We start from the raw sequence: 20,623 nt of genomic DNA on the forward strand, positions 1-20,623 counted from the left end.
TGCTACTTTTAATACATTTAAATATATCACAGTTTATACCTTTAAAACTTTGAGCTACGTACATTGAATCATATTGATGCAATTAGTTGCGTGAGACTAAATAGGACAATCCGAACAATTTTCTCGTGCAGCATTTCCCAGAAAAAAGTAATTATTTAAAGAAAATGTTCACTTTTTCTGAATCACGTATGAATACTACAAATATTTTTGAAAGAAAACGTTCAAATTTTTAAATGTTTCTAAATCATATATGAACACTACGATTATAATTACTAGTAAAAGCAGTCGTCTGTTGGACAGAGTTTCTACTAGTCATTCTTAATACACAAATAAATAGTAAATTAAACTTGCCCTTCCACATATTAGTGATAAGTTTGAGAGCATATAACGTTAAAACTAGGGTTTAGTTTGGTTTGTTATTTTATTACGTTGACCTAAACTGTCCATTCACAAAGTTTTCGTCGTGTTGGTGTTTTTCATTTTCCGAGCGTTCGGTATGCAGCTGGAATAATCTTTTGTTTCTTATTGTCACTTACCATGTTGTTATTGCGGGAATTCTCTCTAGTTAGATAGTAGAGCAAATCGTGTGACGGATATCTTCCTGTTAAGGCTCCGAAATTTGCCACAACAAGGTTCATGAGCTCTTCAACAAGTTGAGTTACCAATGTCAGACTCTTCTCTAAGATTAATCACTTGGCCGTTTCCTCACCAATGTACTTCCAGACACGATCAAGGTGGATGAATTTTGGCTTGGACCATTTGAAATTCTAAATTCTGTAATCCATGTCATTAATTATTTTCACTATAACATATGCCACTTACCACCTCATCCACCTTGGCGGTGGAGATTGTATGGTCATACCATATAACAACTTTGATGAAATCCAGCCTTACCATGAATGACTTAATAGAAACATTTCATTTTATCGCTAGCTGATCTAATTCTTTGTTGTATCCAATCATATACAACATTACCAATGTTCCTTAATCTTGTGGTGGTTGTGTGTTGCTAATATCTTCATGTTTTGCCACTTGATAAGTCATAAGTAACAATGAAAGATTTTGATATCATGTTTTCTAATGTTTATCCATATAAACATCTAATTTATTTAACAGTGTAAGGTTGCGTCTCTTCACCATGGTATCAAAAGATGAATGAACTACTGTTATCATGATATTTTCAATTCCAACAATCTTTACATTTCCACTAACAAGACTGATCCAAAGTTTCTTCCTTCAATTGAGCGAAGTTCCATAGGTACTCCAAGTCAAAACAAATTCATCGGCGAGTTTCCATACAAGATTTGTACTTCCTAGTTAGGAACAACATAGGCTTCTTGTCTTTTGGTGAAACTGTCCACCATGACTAAAACGTGTTTATTCCTATTGCAGAAGGCCAATCAAATTGACAGCAACTTTCTGAAATAGTGTTCCAACGAAAAACTGCTCTGACTTATCATGTTTTTTTTTTTATGAACCTTTGGTCATGGCATAATTCACCCAATTTATACCAATTGTATACCTATCCCTGGTATCAAACCCCATAGAAGTTTTTCTACTTTTTTCAGTGTCTTTCTTAATACCACAGTATCCAGTTGTTGGAAGTTTATGGAAATGACAGAGTGCTTATGAATGTAGAGTGGAAGTACTTACTATAGTTACTGTTTTTGTTCATTGGTTTTTACAATTGCTAGCATAACAAGCTCTTTTATAGAAGTAATAAATCCCACTGTGTACAACACGCTTTTGTCTTTGGGCTGTATGGAGTGACTATTTGGCATGAGCATTTTCCCCATTATTCTAAATCTATTGAATGATTAAGTTCAAACTTCCTCCAAACTTTCACCTGAGAATCTTTTAGTTACGTCTTAGATCATATTAGTTATTCGTCATCATTAAAGGATGTCTTATTTTGGACTATCTTCTGTTATGCTTTAGATTAGTTGTCTACTATCTCGCACTTCCCTCTTTTCACAGTACGTTAAAATTCTTCATTAACCCAGGTTCTTTGGGATAATGCATCAGTGTTTTCAGAATTCAGAGTATGCATGATGCTAAGCTCTGACGTCTAAAGTTTCTAGAGCCATTTTGTTATGTGGTATTGCAAAAATTCACCAATTAATTGATCGATATGAAAAACAGACTAATTCAATGAATAATGAACTAAGTGACTAAATCACTGAAGGAAAGAATCACTGCTTCTCACTGCCTAACTTACTAACTGACTCAGAACTGATTAGCTAATATTAACTCACTCATTTTCATATTGTACTGTATTTCTCAAACAGATCCCATAGAAGACCTAACTTTGAAGAAACTTCGAGGCTTCGCATAATCATTGCATTATGTGAACCCTCCTACTAGTGAACTAATCGTTAAAATATTAAAAATGTAGTCTACAACATTAGTTTCTTTGTTTAGACTAGAGTGAAATAGATAGAGTCACCCATTCTCTTATATTGTTTTACATCTTTTAACAAAGTAAACCTATTGCCAAATATTTTACTGCTAACTATTCAAAAACTACACGTTATGTAAAGAAAATGATTCATACAAGAAATGTCAAGCAATGATTGTAAAAGTATTTATTTGGCTTTTGTCATTGATTTATTACATGTTCTATAACTTGCGTAAAATTAGTTCCCGTGTCAATAATATTTTACAATATCATATATAACTATAACTAGCTTTAATAATTTAGTACTTTAATTAGGTTATAATGTTATTTTTTCATATTTAGATACCTGTTATATTAATTATTAAGTTTGTTTAGAGAACTATTGGCTAGCTTCTCGTCTACCAACTCTTGAAGGTAATTTTCCAGGCCTTTAGCAAGCAGATCTTTAGCTCGATAGCACCAGGCACGTGGTCTCAGTTGTTTAATACTTTCTTTCATTGGTTCTAAAAGGTAGCGTTTCAGATCCATACCCAATTGGTACTGTAATTTATAAAAGAAAACTAGTACACATCTTTAAATAATCAGTTACTTGAAGAACAAATTAAAGTATTTGTTTCATACAACTTCCAACAAATTATTAAATTAAGACAAATAAAATTATGTATTGGTTTGAAAGCCGAGGGGTGTCGTCTTTACACTAAAACTTGTTAAATGTTGAAAGCAAGTTCAATCAAAAACACCCGTAAAAGGTGGTTTTGGACATATATTTTCGAGACAAGTTTTTATTTGTTAATTGATAAATATGTAAGAGAAATACAACATCCTTAAGTCTCTATATTACCTAACACTAAGGTTTACCTGCTGGAAGTAAATTCAGTATATATCAATAAAGCCACATTTTCAGCATCATTATCTCGACAATTGTCAATCTTTCAGTATATATCAATAAAGCCACATTTTTAGCATTATTATCTCGACAATTGTTAATCTTTCAGTATATATCAATAAAGCCACATTTTCAGCATTATTATCTCGACAATTGTCAATCTTTCAGTATATATCAATAAAGCCACATTTTCAGCATCATTAGCTAGACAATTGTCAACCTTTCAGTATATATCAATAAAGCCACATTTTCAGCATTATTATCTCGACAATTGTCAATCTTTCAGTATATATCAATAAAGCCACATTTTCAGCATTATTATCTCGACAATTGTCAATCTTTCAGTATATATCAATAAAGCCACATTTTCAGCATTATTATCTCGACAATTGTTAATCTTTCAGTATATATCAATAAAGCCACATTTTCAGCATCATAAGCTAGACAATAGTCAACTTTCAGTATATATCAATAAAGCCATATTTTCAGCATCATTAGCTAGACAATTGTCAACTTTTCAGTATATATCAATAAAGCCACATTTTCAGCATCATTAGCTAGACAATAGTCAACCTTTCAGTATATATCAATAAAGCCACATTTTCAGCATCATTAGCTAGACAATTGTCAACTTTTCAGTATATATCAATAAAGCCACATTTTCAGCATCATTAGCTAGACAATTGTCAACCTTTTAGTATATATCAATAAAGCCACATTTTCAGCATCATTAGCTAGACAATTGTCAATCTTTCAGTATATATCAATAAAGCCACATTTTCAGCATCATTAGCTAGACAATTGTCAACCTTTCATGCTTCTTCTGTCACAATTGTTTGTTTAGATTTTGACTGACATGCGACAATTTCATCTGCAATTCGATAGGAAAGGTCGAAGCATCACGATAGTCAGCAATAGGATGAGAGGCAGGAATACATTGAAAGCAGCTGTGAGCATAGTATCGTACTCGGCTTGCTGCACAATATTTACCAAGTTGGCGCTAAACGGTTCCTGATACATCTCTAAATGTCATTTGGAGACTGTCATGATGTTTCCTCTTGCTTTGACTATCAAGCTCGTGATGTGCTGACGGATTTCAATCACTTTACCAATTCAAATCACATTTCACCTCGCTAACAATAATATAGTACGGGAAATACTTTTTTGTTAGCCAATAAATAGTCCACAAAGTTTCAGTTCACATTAAGAAAAACCGGAGTAGGTAGTTTTCCAATATAAAATGTTCTCCACTATTTCATGAGGGGGCTATTAAATTCAGTTTAATCAACACCTTTTATGTTCATTGGCTAAATGGCTAGGTCACAGGTTCCTAGGTTTCAAGAATATTCATTCCAGATTTTAAACTATTGATCAGTCAAAAGCATTTAACATCTCAAGAATTTTGTTGGAAACATGGAATCAAAGGCTTTTTATTATATTTACAGAAGAAACTGTGTGAAAAATATGTAGTATGCAAACATACTATGTGTTTCTTACCCTCTTATCTAAAATAATAAAAGGACGTGTCTGTGTGTGTTTATGTGACCACCATAATCCTACGAGGAAGGAACCTCGAAACCTTATAATTTGCATACGTAACAAGTGGATCATGAGGGGGTGCACCTGGGTATTATTACTTATCCACGTGCATGCACGCATGTGCACCTTTTTGTGAGGTAAGTAAGCGAAAAACCATATAGAAAAAAATATGTGACTGCCATAGCTCTAAGAAGAAAGAACCTAGAACACTCGAATTTTGCATCCATACTAAGTGGATCCTGAGAGTGTGCACCTTACTATTATTACATATCCATGTAAGTGTGCGCACATTATATATAATAATAAATGAGCGTGTCTGTGGGTTTATGTGTCTGTGACCACCACAAATCTAAGTGTAGAGAATCTAGAAATCTGAAATTTTACACACATACCAATTTGACTCTGAAGGTGTGCACCTGAATGTAATTACTTAACCGCATGTATGCGCTCGTGCGTATCTTCTTGTAAGGTAAACAAGCGAAAACAAATAGAAATTAATATGTGAATGCTATAGTTCCAAGAGGAAAGAACCTAGAATTATGAAATTTTGCATTAAAGCTAAGTACACCCTGAGGGTGTACACCTTAGTATTATTACTTATCTTATCCGCGTGCGTGAGCGCATATTCACCTTTTTAATGAGGCAATCTAGCGAAAAAATCACAAAGAAAGAAAGTGGTTCTTTATAGTGACCACAATAGTTTCAAGAGGAAAGAACCCAGAAACCTAAGATTTTTCAGCTGTACTAATTGGACCCTAAGAGTGTGCAAATAGGTATGATTACTTATCCATGTTTGTGCACGCGTGTGTGTACACATCGTTTTAGGAAGAAAGCTAGAGATATACCACCAATAAAAGAATTGTGACTACCATGGCTTCAAGTAGAAAGAATCTAGAAATCTCAAATTTTGCAACCTTACTAGTAAGCCCTGAGGGTTTGCTCCAATGTATTATCACTTATGAAAGGTCTTACATATACCTAATTATAATTCTGAACTTCAATTTAAATCTCTCTTAAAGATGTTAAGCAAGACGAAGCCAAATGGTTAAAGTGTCATTTTATGAATTGAAAGTTCCAAGGTACAAGCCGCAATTATACAAAACATCTCTTTGAGTTGTTGACGGGTTATAAAATTGACAATCAAACATCTTGTTTGGTCCAAAGAGCCAGACAAAACTCTTTTGTTGGAAGATGTTTTTAAATGGTTCATCTCCCTCTAATCAGTTAAAGACAGATTTCAATCAACAAACTAGTTGCCATTAATAATTTGAGGAATATGTGGGTTTTCTTTATGTTTGATATTAGAATATAAACTTTACAATATACAATGAATCTCTCAGAAAAATAAACATAAGCTTATCACAAACGAGTTTTTCTTTTACCATCTCTAGAGCTAAATAAATAGTGTATTTCTCATCAAAACAATTTAAATGTCTGCTTTTTTGTTTCATTAGCGTTCTCTTGTGACAATTATCTTAATAAATCTTGCTACACTAAAGACAAGGAAATTAACCATACGTATTATATTTGCTGTCCAAAATTAGATTTAGTAGTTATTTTTCTTCAGTACTTTAAGTTTCACGTATAATCAGTCAGCCTGATTTGAAAAAAGCGCACAACTAATTATGAAATACACCAATAAATTAATCTTTGAGATCCTAGGTAATGAAATATGTTTACTGTAGACTCTCTATTTATGCGCAAACAGAAAAAAAAAATCGATCCAATGTGTTATCCCAGATGTATCGCAAATGTTCAATGACGCATGCTCTGCAAAAATAAACATTATATTTAGATTCTTACAAGTAGTTTTTAAAGTAAAATAAGAAGGTGTAAAAAACAAAACAGAAACCTTATGATACACGTCATAAGGGGCTCCAAATGATGTAAGGTATTCTTCCTTATTTCTGAGGATGTGACAGGCCGAAGATATTCCGTGTAATAAAGCAACTCCTTCCCTTTCAGCACTGTCGCATGTTTCGTCGGCATTGCAGTGGCTTGTTCGGAAGTTCCAATTGCAAGGGTAGACATAAGCTCGGTCTTGCGAGAACCAAGAGAAACAATTCTGTTACTGAATTGAGTTTCACGAATTATTTTAGCTAAGTAGTTCAAGTAAGTCAAAATTATCTATAGGAAAATAAATATAACAAATGTTAGAAAATGTGTCCGATATAAGATAGATACATATTCAAAGACGTTTGTTGAATTTTACGCAAAGCTAATACCTGTGATAGCCATCCTTAATAGCCATCCTTAATTTAAAAGTGAAAAGCAATTACTCAACACTACACCGCCAGCTTTTGAGCTACACTAATGGAATAGTGGAATTAACCATTACATTATAAAGTCGTCTCAGTTGAAAGGACGAGGATTTTCGGTGATGAAATTCGAACCCACGACCCGTAGATTCCGAGTCGAACACGTCTAAACAACAGGTAATGTAAGGTTCACTCAGAAACGAAAAATCACACTCTTAGAAGAGCAGTCTAAGAAACTTTTTATACGAGCAGCATTACAGGTTTAAGTAATTATTAAAAAACTAATTTTTGTGCCACCACACACTAAGTTTGTTTGTTTTTTTGAATTTCGTGCAAAGCTACTCGAGGATTATTTGCGCTAGCCGTCTCTAATTTAACAATGTAAGACTAGAGGGAAGGCAGCTAGTCATCATTACCCCCCGCCAACTCTTGGGCTACTCGTTTACCAACGAATAGTAAGATTGACTGTCACATTATAACGCCCCAACGGCTGGAAGGGCTAGCATTTTTGGTGTTATGGGGTTTCGAACCCACGACTTTAAGCTTACGAGTCGAGTGCCTAAACCACCTGGCCATGCCAGGCCTGTCAATATTCGGATAAATAACTTACAATTGTTGGTAGACGACACCTGAGAGATAAACTCATAATAAAACTTATACATAAGTTCTGACCGAACCCAATTATCTAAGTAGATCAGAACTAAAAAAATAACAGAGTTAACAGAATAGATAATTTCACATAACGGTGTAAGTAAAAACACGTAATTTTATACAACAAAAACATTTGAATCGATTGGAAGGCAATATCTGATCAACTTGGAATTCTTATTATGTCTAGTATCCTTTTGAAAACCCGAAACAAGTGCTATAATTTCATCAGCTTTGAAAACTGCAAAGACTCTTATTTTCTTGTTTCACAATTTAAATCTAGGCAAGGTTTTTATGTAAACGAAATAAATAATATTAGTTGATGTTTTAAACCTAAAGAAAACAGGAGAAATCGGTATGCTTCCTTTGATGAGCATACCCAATTTACATTATACTCCTACGAAACGTGGGGCCTAGTAGGCCCACTTTTCGTAGGAGTGTTAAACGATACCTGGTGATAATTTTGCCATTTTTGAATTCGTAATTTCACTCTTGATGTGCATTAACGTATTCATAGCATAATAATAATACTAATAGTAGTACAATCTAAGAAGGGTACAGTTTAAGGATATTTACCTGGATAATAACTGAAGAAGATACTGACAATATCTTGATCACCATAGAACAGATCTCGCTCTTTATATTTTTCGTACACTGCGTGAATTCTTCTTTCAAACCTGAACTGTCTTAATCGAGTCAAATTCATCAGCCAAACTCCACCGTTTAAACCTTTAAATAAAACCCATTGACAAACTTAACTATTTAGATCCGTTGAAAAAGAATTATCTTTCAAGATTTCCGTGTTATATGTTTAAATTCTATCAAATGAAGTATTACCAGATTTAAGTAAGGTTTAAAAGATGGATTAAAACCGGGAGGATTGGCATTATATTTCATGTAATAAGAAATATATCTAGAGGAGTATCGAACACTTCACTAACCTTGATCTTTGTATATAGGAATGTTAATTCTGTGACTGGGGTACCAGCCTGTACGTGGTGCTGGAGACTCAATGGCCAAGCCCATAACGTTTTCTGGTCGGAAACGACGTATATGATTGTAGAATTCCGTCACAGGTCGAAGAAACAGAACGTCAGTGTCAGCCAAAACAACAGCATCGATATGTCGTAGACTAGACTGTTGTGATGTAGAAGCAACATTAATAAATACAACAATCAAAAAATTCGCTCAGTTCAAAACAAATCCAAATAACGTGTTTTGGCCTAGCATGCCAACAGTAGATATTTAAAAATATTACATGTTTTCTAAATTTGCTATAAAGTGATGAGGGCTTCTTTGCAATGATAGGTTACTAAATACGGAAAACGATTTTAAGACCCCATCAATTCATTTATTGTACTATTTTGTATAAAGAATGTGTTTCTTTTATAGTATATTAACTTCTATAAGCATTTCAAACGTAATTTTAAGATAATAAAATCTTTCTTTTTAGATAAATCGTTGTGTGAAACAGATTCGTACATGGAACGTTTGAATGTAGGATTCTAAACTGTGAGATCAAAACCCAACATAGATTATACCAAGCACAATCAGTATGATTTGCATGCCAATGCTACAGGGGTCTTGGGGTACAGACCTCCAGAAAGTTTGTAAAAAATACACGCGCTATGATATTAAATCTGGAAGGAATATTGCATGAAATATAGGTTAAACAATGGCTGCTCATAAAAAAATCCACAGACTTCCAACATGTTAAATACCCTAAAACTGTATCAGTATAATTTTTATATGACAAGGAAATAGAAGGTTCGACCAAACCTTGTTGGTTGGTATAGTTCTTTTTAATTATATGTTTTCATAGATACGAGAGTTACATAATAATAAAGTAAGACATGACAACTTCGTTATTTATGAACGAGATGATGTGTGTCACATAGTTTGAAAGCGTTACCATCGTGATACTTTAGATCTAGTGTTAAATCATGATGTGGTTTAAAATAAATGTTTAATTGTTGTAGAACTCCGAGAGAGGGCGCGGCCGATGATTAGCGTTCTCGGAATATGAATCCAAAGTTTATGTTTCCCGGTCCTTTGCCATGAAAACGTACTCCGAAATTTGGATCCTTTAGAGTACTATAAGAGTGACAATAAAATTCCACCATTTGGTCAGACAAGAGTAGCTCAGAAGCTAGTAGAGAGTGACGTGGACACTAGCTACCTTCTAGTGTCTATCATTTTAAAATTAGGTACTGCTATGTACACACAGTAATTTCTAAGTAAATTTTTGAAAATATCTAAATCAACAGAACAGACTTTGATTTTTTATTGAAAGAGAAAAAAACAAAACATTCCATTCCAAATATTACTAACATCTGGTTATGTGGTTAGGTTATTTTCCAAAACCCAAATTATATCAGTACAGTTGACAAAGTGCGATTACGTAAATATATTATCATGAACATCAGGTTAAATAGCATGAACTGCATTATAATTAACCAATTTTTTATAATGTTGAGACGACAAATGAGTGCAAAGCACGAGTGTTGCAGTTTGACAAATAATATTGACAGAAAAGGCCATGATAATTTTATGTGTTTCTGATGCATACTTTGATAAAGCTTACACTATATTTTTTTCTGAAAATGACCTGTCAATCGTTTTTATCCCTTTTTATTTACAGACCTGGTATGGCCAGGTGGTTAGGGAGTTCGATTTACAATCAAGGGGTCGGAGGATCGAATCCCCTTCCACCAAATATGCTCGTTCTTTCAGCTTTGGGAGCACTATAATATGAAGATCAAACCCACTATTTATTGGTAAAGGAATAGTCCAAGAACTGGCGGTTGGTGGTGATGACTAGCAGTTTTTCAATGCTAAATTATGAAAAGCTAGCGCAGGTAACCCTCGTGTAGCTTTGCGAGAAATTCATAACAAACCGTTTTTAAATTCTCAGTCTTAGTATTTGTTACTTTAGTCAAATTAATGTTATGCACGCCCATTTCATCATTTTAAAAGCATGTGGTCTTCAGTAGATGAAACTGTGCACACGTTACCTACATGTTACTCTCCTTCAACTTGTCGTCTGAAAACCACCATCATTGTCTAAGGATTCCTTTAGGTGGTTTGTTGAAAGATTGGACAAGTGGGAGGGGTGACCTTTTGGTGAGAGAAGCGAAAAATAATGCCGGTAAAAACAGAAAGGCCTGGGAAGTACAATAATATAACAAACCAATGATTTTGCTCTCTCTCTCTCTATATATATATATATATTGTTCTCGAATTTACTCACTCCTTACAATCATTTTTCATTTAAAAATCATTAAAATCAGTGAAAGAAAATGTTACTTTTACTATTATTATTTGCTAAAATTAGTTTAATGCGAAGGAGCACAATGGAAATTTTATTTAGTTAGGGGGCGCCACTATTTATCATAAAAACCTTTTGTTCAGATGTTTGTATGACAATGAAGTTAGTTTCAAGTTTGATAACAGGATGTGGCCAAAATATAGATTAACGCTTCTCTTAGTCCTTGGCTCTGAAATATAAGTTAACTACTGGTTTATTGCCAATATGTGTATATACAAAGAGAGTTTCCATTTTAAATATCAAGATAATCTAGTACAAAATATAGATGCTTTCGAAAATAAACAGCCATATCGGGATAGTAACTTACCGGTAAAAAAATCTTATGAGTAGAACACAAGCTGTATAACCATTTCCATTCGCTAACATTCAGCCAATCAGGATACATTATTCCATGATATTCAAAGGTCACATGCTTCATTGAATCTTGAGACCATGAATTCACCTGTAGGTTCATATGTCTATACATATTTATCTCCAGATGAAAATTAAATATCGACCACATTATTCTAATACGAAAAATTAACCTTACCGTTTTCTTATCAAATCTAATGATTTCAGATTTCTGATAAAGCGAATTTTTATCCTAAGGAATTTTCATACAGTTTAATCTCATTGGTAATGATAAATGTCATTACCTGAAATGTGGAAAACTCGATTATTTTTAATGCTGTAAATAGAGCAGTTGTGAAAGCTTTCAGGAACCTATATCATGACTAAACGGTGAATTATTAACAACTCAATATAGCAGTACTATTCGTAAAAGTTAAATTATATTTCAGACAACAGAATAATAATAATAGCGTCTAACAAAAAATAGACATTCTATATAACTAACTTCTATCTAATTTCAGATCTTCTAAATTCATCAATCTGAATTCCTGTGTTATGCATTCTTTATTTTAAGATTTCAGTAATTATGACGACAATCTAACAACATAATGTTTTTCTTAAATTGAATATTTTTTATTTCATACCTAAAAGCCTTTGAATTCTTGCTGTCACAAGTCCTCTGATGTCACAAGGTTGACTATACTTTAAATAGATGGCTAATGTTTCTCACAAAAGTTAACTGTTGCCACAAGAATGATTTTGAGTTTTGGAACTTGGTTGTATTATTTCCCAAAAGTCATCAAATGTGATTAGGATGACTACTGTACGGTTATATGTTATATTACCTAAAAAAAGCTAACTAATGTGACTAGAATGACTTTATCTCAGTTACATGGCTATATTATCTCCTAAATTCAGTTAATGTCAGTAGCACGGACACAGGCTGTTTGTAGGGTCATAGCTTCTTCCAAAATTCGACAATTGCCATTGCATTGTCTAGAAGCTGGTTATATAGCTAAATTATGTTTCAAAAGTCAGCTAGTTTCAGTTTGGTTACGTGGTCAAATTATCTCCTCAGAGTCAACTAACATCAGTAAGATTTAGTACAGTCTGATTACGTGGGTATGTTATCTTGTAAAAACGTCTGTTATTACTAGAATGAAAACTGTCTTATTAGTTGGTTACATTATCTCCTACACATCACCTACTGTTACAAGAATGAATAGCTTTGCTACGTTGTTACATTATCTGCCATAAATCACCAGGATCACCAGAGTTTGATTATGGGTTTATTTTCCTCATCAATGCAGCCTGGTTGTTCTATTATCACCATTATAAATATAGACTAGTAACGTGGCTATATTATCTCTTATCAGTAATTGCTCATCCAGATAAGTACATCATAATTAACTGTAATCATTGTGTTATTTATAATAATAATTAAATTTTATATATATTTTTATTTGATATTCTAAATCATCTTATAACAACAGCAGATCTAGTAACTTACAGCTTCTTCAATTGGATCTCTCAAATGATCTTCTGTCATGAGGATAATGTGAAGGGGATTCCTGCAGAGGGCGATAGCTGATTTGATCATGATGATTGCCTGTTCTATTCTGTCTCCGCAGATGGTGGTACTCATGTACACTGTATCAGGATGTCTTTCGACTTTCTCAAATCCCCTACCAGCAGCGAGAACCATGATGATATAAAAACTTGTAACTACTTCAGGAAACAGTCTAAATTTATTGCATAATACTTTTAGGTTAGAATATAATACTAGTAATAAATGAAGATGCATTGAAAGTAAACTTGGTTAAACTTTTTTTACTTAAAACCGAAATGAACGAAAATCTGAATGATGGCTAAGAAGCTATTCTCAAATATTAGTTTAAATGTATTTTAAGACTTCTGTTCTGTAATACTAATCTTGCTTGTATGCTATCATTACAGCATTTAATTCCTTTATTAACGGGACCCGGCATGGCCAGGTGGGTTAAGGTATTCAACTCGTAATCTGAGGGTTCGCGGGTTAGAATCCCCGTCGCACCAACCATGCTCACCCTTTCAGCCGTGGGGGCGTTATCATGTGACGGTCAATCCCACTATTCGTTGGTAAAAGAGTACCACAAGAGTTGGCGGTGGGTGGTGATGACTAGCTGCCTTCCCTCAAGTCTTACACTGCTAAATTAGGGACGGCTAGTGCAGATAACCCTCTAGTAGCTTTGCGCGAAGTTCAAAAACAAATAAACAAACAAACTTTATTTAATACTTAGCGAATCATTAATGAATGTTAACGAAACCGTAGCTTGTTTGTTTGTTTGTTTTGGAATTTCGCACAAAGATACTCGAGGGCTATCTGTGCTAGCCGTCCCTAATTTTGCAGTGTAAGACTAGAGGGAAGGCAGCTAGTCATCACCACCCACCGCCAACTCTTGGGCTTCTCTTTTACCAACGAATAGTGGGATTGACCGTGACATTATAACGCCCCCACGGCTGAAAGGGCGAGCATGTTTGGCGCGACCGGGATGCGAACCCGCGACCCTCAGATTACAAGTCGCACGCCTTAAGACGCTTGGCCATGCCGGGCCAAACCGTAGCTACTTACTGGAACGCCTCATCAATAGCACGGCACTATGCCTGCGGACTTACAAGGCTAGAAACCGGGTTTCAATACCCGCAGTGGGAAGAGCACAGATAAACTGTTGCGTAGCTTTGTGCTTAATAACAAACAAACAAATTTATTGGGAAATAAAAGTAATTTTTGAAAGTTTCAAATTAATTATCTTTAATATCTGGGAAAAAAAAAACCAGATTGAGTGACATATTGCTATCAGATCACATGCCTACATAATTTATATTATGTGCATTTATATGTCTTAATATAAACTTCATATCCATATTATCCGAACCAATGAAAAATAAGACAGTATTATGTATTGTGCGAGATCTGAAAAAAAAAGAAAACAAAGACTTTTAAGGCGAATTAAAGACTAAATCATTACTGATTTAATTTTTGTATTTAAAATATATTCAGCAACGTTACTCTGTTACATGTGCAGATTATCATCTGGAAATAAGCGCTTTAGGTTTTTTGTACGTTTCAACTTGTTTCTATCTCTGTTTGAAATCAAACCAGAATTTTAACGCTACAAGCCGAAGGTAGCTTAGCGCTAAGTCATCTGTGATTTTTATATCTATCTTTTTACTAACAGGCTGTGAGTGAGTTATAAGAGTGACGGTGAATTCTTGCTATTCGATTAGAGTGACCTACAAATTGGTGATGCGTGGAGTTCACTAACTGCCTTGCTTCTAGTCTATTACTTCGAAATTGAGGACGGTTAACGCAGATAGCCATCGTGTTGCTAAAGTTCAAAACGTAAACGTGGCTTGAACACAATAAAAGACAATAAATTAACATACAAAGCAACAGTGTTATTCTTTCGGTCCGGGCTTGGCCTGGTGGTTAGTGAGTTGAACTTCGGATCAAAAGATTCGACGTTCGGGACGTGATGCACTGGACACGACCCGGACAAAAAATTATGATGGAAGGTGATGCTAGTTGAAAGTCTTCCCCCTGGCCAGTAGTTCAAAATTGGAGACAGCTGTATTTGAATCTTAGGAACCACTGACTTGACCATACAGTTCATGTGTGCTGATAAGGTGCTGACCATACAGTTCATGTGTGCTGATAAGGCGCTGACCATACAGTTCATGTGTGCTGATAAGGTGCTGACCATACAGTTCATGTGTGCTGATAAGGTGCTGACCATACAGTTCATGTGTGCTGATAAGGTGCTGACCATACAGTTCATGTGTGCTGATAAGGCGCTGACCATACAGTTCATGTGTGCTGATAAGGTGCTGACCATACAGTTCATGTGTGCTGATAAGGCGCTGACCATACAGTTCATGTGTGCTGATAAGGTGCTGACCATACAGTTCATGTGTGCTGATAAGGTGCTGACCATACAGTTCATGTGTGCTGATAAGGCGCTGACCATACAGTTCATGTGTGCTGATAAGGTGCTGACCATACAGTTCATGTGTGCTGATAAGGCGCTGACCATACAGTTCATGTGTGCTGATAAGGTGCTGACCATACAGTTCATGTGTGCTGATAAGGTGCTGACCATACGGTTCATGTGTGCTGATAAGGTGCTGACCATACAGTTCATGTGTGCTGATAAGGTGCTGACCATACGGTTCATGTGTGCTGATAAGGTGCTGACCATACAGATCATGTGTGCTGATAAGGTGCAGTTCTCATTCCCTCAGCACCAGCTGTTCATGGTATCAAATTTTACAAACTCCTTTTTGCCCCTGTGTTGTATGATTAGTTCAGTGGTTATATTTTTTGCCCCTGTGTTGTATGATTAGTTTAGTGGTTATATTTGATAGTTTTATTATCAGACTCAAATGTTGATATACAGTTCAATATGACATAAACTAACACTCATGAACAGGATATCAAAGCGCGAGAAGGCTCTAAAAGTAATGCCTCTTCACCATGATTGGACGGCGTAACGTGATATATTACATGATATTTAAGAAAATTGATTGTTCAACAAACAAACGTGCTTAGGAATTTTAATGCAATGGTCAGTGGGTTTATGTGGTTAATGATTGGTGATTTTCAATGAAACAACTGCTATTTTCTTCGATATTCGTATAAGAAATTAATGATTTGATTTTTACACGAAAGGTTTGACATTAAGGAATATCATGACGAGAAAACCCACATATAGATAAAAATATATATGTAAAAACAGCTGGTATGAGTTGAGAAAACACTATGTAGAGGAGCGAACAACGTTTCGACCCTTTTCGGTCATCGTCAGGATCACTTTTTTTTTCTTTGTGAACCCAACGATGACTGAAGAAGGTCGAAAGGTTGTTCGCTCCTCTACATAAAAAAATTCCAAACCCATACCAGCCGTTTTTACACATATATAATGAATATCACTGGTTTTTTTTTAGTACTGAAAATTCAGGTTTGATACGCAGATAACATTGTATGGTGCTTTAGTTGTCGGATATCATTGTGTTTGTATTGAAGGTTTAGACTGGTTATATAGTATGGTGCTTTAGTTGTCGGATATCATTGTGTTTGTATTGAAGGTTTAGACTGGTTATATAGTATGGTGCTTTAGTTGTCGGATATCATTGTGTTTGTATTGAAGGTTTAGATTGGTTATATAGTATGGTGCTTTAGTTGTCGGATATCATTGTGTTTGTATTGAAGGTTTAGACTGGTTATATAGTATGGTGCTTTAGTTGTCGGATATCATTGTGTTTGTATTGAAGGTTTAGACTGGTTATATAGTATGGTGCTTTGGCTCTCAAACATCACAGTTTTTATAAAACGACGAAGACATAATTAATCATTTCTTAGGTTATGTATATATATATATATATGATTATTAAATTTTTTCACAGCTAATTCGTAATTAAATTACGAATTTAAACCTTAAATGAAAAATAAGAAATTTATCCAAGGAAAATAAACAAACTTCAGTATAATTTATTTATCTTCCTCAAAATATAATTATAATCATTTTATGGGCACTCTTGGTTGAGAAATGGTCATATTGTGTTTTTTAGTTTTTATTTCGAACAACCAGAGTTTTTATATCTCAGAACGGTTGGTGTGGATATTAACACTTTTACTGACAAGGAGAGAACAACGTTTCGACCTTCATAGGTCATCTTCAGGTTAAGAAAGCGAGAGTGTTTGAATGTGACCGTTGATGGACACAGGTCTTACGGTCGAGAGAATAAACGGGTATCGGATTGTAGGGGGCGTTGTAAGTAGATATTAGGTTATTAATTAGTAAAAACCAGAGTTTCTAATCACACAAGAAAGAACCTTCAGTATAGAAATTAGTTTCATATTTTGTATCGTATATCTCTGGTAGGAAAATTAATAAGTTAAAATCTAGCTACATGAGGGCTATCTGCGCTAACCATCCCTAATTTAGCAGTGTAAGACTAGAGGGAAGTTAGCTAGTCATCACCACCCACCGCCAACTCTTGGGCTATTCTTTTACCAACGAATAGCGGGATTGACTGTCACATTATAACGCCCCCACGGCTGAAAGGGCGAGCATGTTTGGTGTAACGGGGATTCGAACCCGCGGCCCTCATATTACGAGTCGAGTGCCTTAGCCACCTGGCCATGCCGAGTCTGGTTTGTTTGGAATTAAGCACAAAGCTACACTATGAGCTATCTGTGGTCTGCCTATCACGGGTATCGAAACCAGGTTTCTAACGATGTGAGGCAGCAGAGATGCCGCTGTGTCACTGGGGAACTGTTTTGGTAAGCATTCAGCTGTAGGTGCGTTAAGAAAGTGACTTTTATTCCTGTTCAAAAACAACATGAAATAGTCCTTTTGATGTTGGGCGTTACTTGCAAGACGCCCTCCCTCTTGCGAGTAGGTCAAACTTAGGGACGTTAGTGTCTGAACCCTAGGGTTCTCAAATCCGGTTACTTTTCCTAACTACGCATAAGCTGATTCTCAGTTGAAAAAAACATCATTGTATATTATATCATAGGAAAATTCTTGTTAAACCATTATAAATCGAATAACGTAAAATAAAACCGAGCATTACGTATTTTACAGTTCTATGACTCAAGAGCAATACCTTAAGAAACCTAAGGTAAAACATTGTTTAGCCTTTCTGTGATAAGCTGAAGATAAACTTACATATTTTCGATCATTACAATGAGGTAATACTTTAGTTTATAACTCCTTAGTCCATATAATAATTACTCCAAACACCTCTGATAGCAGCTTAAATCCGGGTTTAATCCCTGCACTAGGTATAACACAAATAAGCTGTTGTATAGTGCTTTGTTCACCACATTTTATAGACTGATCTTGATGCTAATAGATTATCTTCAAAATATGATAATTAAAGTACTTCACTTCATGAGGACAAAGTAAAGTAATAGTGAAACCAAAAGTTTCCTGTGTGTCTGACTTGCACATTTTTTAGAACCTTCAATTTCGAAAAAAATTCTTCATTTATTTACATGAAAATTACTTAAAGCAAATTTACATACATCAAGAAAAGGAAAGTTACTTACGGCATTGGAGGTAATTCTACTTCCTCAGGTGGTAATAACTGGTCTATTTCCAGATCTTTCATTATTTTCTTCTCCTCCTGAGACTTGCTGAACTTTATGAAGACGTTTTTAATTTCTGAATTTATAAATAGTATTGACAAAACAATTACAACCAGGAAGATAGCCATTTTTATCAAAACGATTAGCCGTCGATGAAGATATAATGACCTTATCCTCATATCAAGAGCTTTCCTAACAGACCTTTCATCAGAAGAAAGGAGAAACATCGTTAATTCTAGTATGTAATGATACTATAGTTGTCGAAGTAGCTAGTGTAAGACTGAACCTTGCTGTTTCATCTGAACTATAAATAACACTAAATATACGACAGTCCACCTGTTCTTGAACTAGCAGGTGTATGAAATATATTGTACTAATTTTGGATGCTGTCCACCTGGTGTTTATTTTTGCTTCATCGGGGAAGTTGTTGGTTCTTATTAAGCACAAAGAGCTGTCTCTGCTCTGTCCACAACGGGCATCGAAACTACGTTTAAGTCCATAAGCATACCGCTATGCCACTGGGGGACGCCCTGGAAGGCTATAGATTTACGTTTTGTGAAATGTAATTAATTTCAGTGTTATTATAGACGCTTTAAATTGTACTTGTTGGAGGATGAAAGCTTTAGATTTTTATTGGTTATAAATTGTTCATTGAAATTACGATAATAATGAGTCTTACAAAGACAAATAATGAAATAAAAAGCAAATGCAATTTAGATTAAGCCTCGTGTTAACTGACTAATCTGTTTACAGTTGACATTATCAAATTTTGACACCAGGGTGGGAATTTTTTCGTATAAAATAATAAAAAATATTTTCGTTTCTGGAATGGGAAAACGTTTGTCATATGAAAATAATATTATATTCTATATCATTTATTTCTCTATTCATAATTGAAATTTTGAGCCACGGTTTGCTAGTATTTTGCAAATTTTCATTTTAATTATAAATGTCGCTGTGGTGCAAACCTTGTTGATTCAAACAAGTTACGAAAAGTAATTAGCAGGCCTACTTATTTACATGCTCTAACATAAATTAGTGTCAAATGTGGGGTCCGATTTCATGGAATTTAGTAAAAATGTTTTATTCGAAATACTCTGGTTCTTTAAGAAGTTGGGTAATTGTTTTAATCTTTATGCAAACTCAGAGACCGAGACGAGTCATTTGGCACTGTTTAGGAGTTTGCGAGTACGGCAGTTTATGTATGAGAGGAGTCTTTGGAAAATATCCAAGTTCAGCAAGTGGTGAGATGAAAATTTTTACCTTTCTGCAGACATCAGGACAGAGACGATTCGTCTGATACCATTTAAATGTCGGAGCAACCAGGAGTTTAGAAGGAGTTGCATCACACACACACGCAAACATTGAATGTTACTATACATGAGTTACAAATGTCTCAAAGAAGACGCATAATAATTACAGTTTAAACTTGTGAGGAAACTAAATCATAGTATTATTAAGAAAAAAAATGGAAAAAAAATGTGATAGCATTGTAATAGATGTCAGTGTTGACCTTAAAGTGTTTTTATTGTTTTCAACAAATATGGTGTGTATAACAGAAAAGGAAAGAGAACCGATTAATGGTCTAAGAAAAAAGTAAATGAATACTTATATTCACGCCAAATAAAGGGAATGACAAGGCTATTTCGAATAGTAAAGGTTGTATAAGTTAAATAACATTTGAAAAAAAAATTATGTGGCTCACCAAACTTCCATAAGAGTATCTATTTAATTAAACCTGTAGCTCGTAAAAGAACTTGTTCATCTTTCCAAATCAATCTAACGTATTTCAAACCCAGTATGGCCAGGTAATTAGGGCACTCAACTAGTACTCTGAGAATCACGGGCTCGAATCCCCGTCACATCAAAGATGCTCGCCCTTTCAGCCGTGGGGGTATTATAATGTGACACCTAATCCAACTATTCGTTGATAAAATAGTCCAAAAGTTGGTGGTGGGTGATGATGGCTAGCTGCCTTTCCTCTAGTCTTACACTGATAAATCAGGGACGGCTAGCGCAGATAGCCCTCGAGTAGCTTTGCGCGAAATTCAAAACAAACAAACAGGTTAAATAATATTTTTTGCATGACGAAGGCCCAATACCC

At 34.7% G+C, this 20,623-nt stretch overlaps 1 protein-coding gene across 3 annotated transcripts; it reads right to left on the bottom strand.

The window, feature by feature from the left end:
* Positions 1 to 2,562: 2,562 nt before the first annotated feature.
* Positions 2,563 to 18,832, bottom strand: LOC143252032 (glucoside xylosyltransferase 1-like). 3 transcript variants are annotated; one of them, XM_076503572.1, is made up of 7 exons: positions 18,481 to 18,817; positions 12,898 to 13,072; positions 11,365 to 11,499; positions 8,671 to 8,866; positions 8,306 to 8,458; positions 6,676 to 6,863; positions 2,563 to 2,938 (listed from the first exon to the last, which is right to left on the bottom strand). In XM_076503572.1, the coding sequence occupies exons 1-7, from the start codon at positions 18,744 to 18,746 to the stop codon at positions 2,753 to 2,755; spliced, it is 1,299 nt and encodes a 432-aa protein (XP_076359687.1). In that variant the 5' UTR covers positions 18,747 to 18,817; the 3' UTR covers positions 2,563 to 2,752. The 3 variants fall into 3 exon arrangements, with proteins under 3 accessions (XP_076359687.1, XP_076359688.1, XP_076359689.1); XM_076503573.1 differs by lacking the exon at positions 6,676 to 6,863 and having other exon boundaries at positions 18,481 to 18,831; XM_076503574.1 differs by lacking the exon at positions 2,563 to 2,938 and having other exon boundaries at positions 6,813 to 6,950; positions 18,481 to 18,832.
* Between the last annotated feature and the right edge of the window lie 1,791 nt (positions 18,833 to 20,623).

Source organism: Tachypleus tridentatus, chromosome 6 (assembly GCF_004210375.1).
Source record: "Tachypleus tridentatus isolate NWPU-2018 chromosome 6, ASM421037v1, whole genome shotgun sequence".
Lineage (NCBI taxonomy): Eukaryota > Metazoa > Arthropoda > Merostomata > Xiphosura > Limulidae > Tachypleus > Tachypleus tridentatus.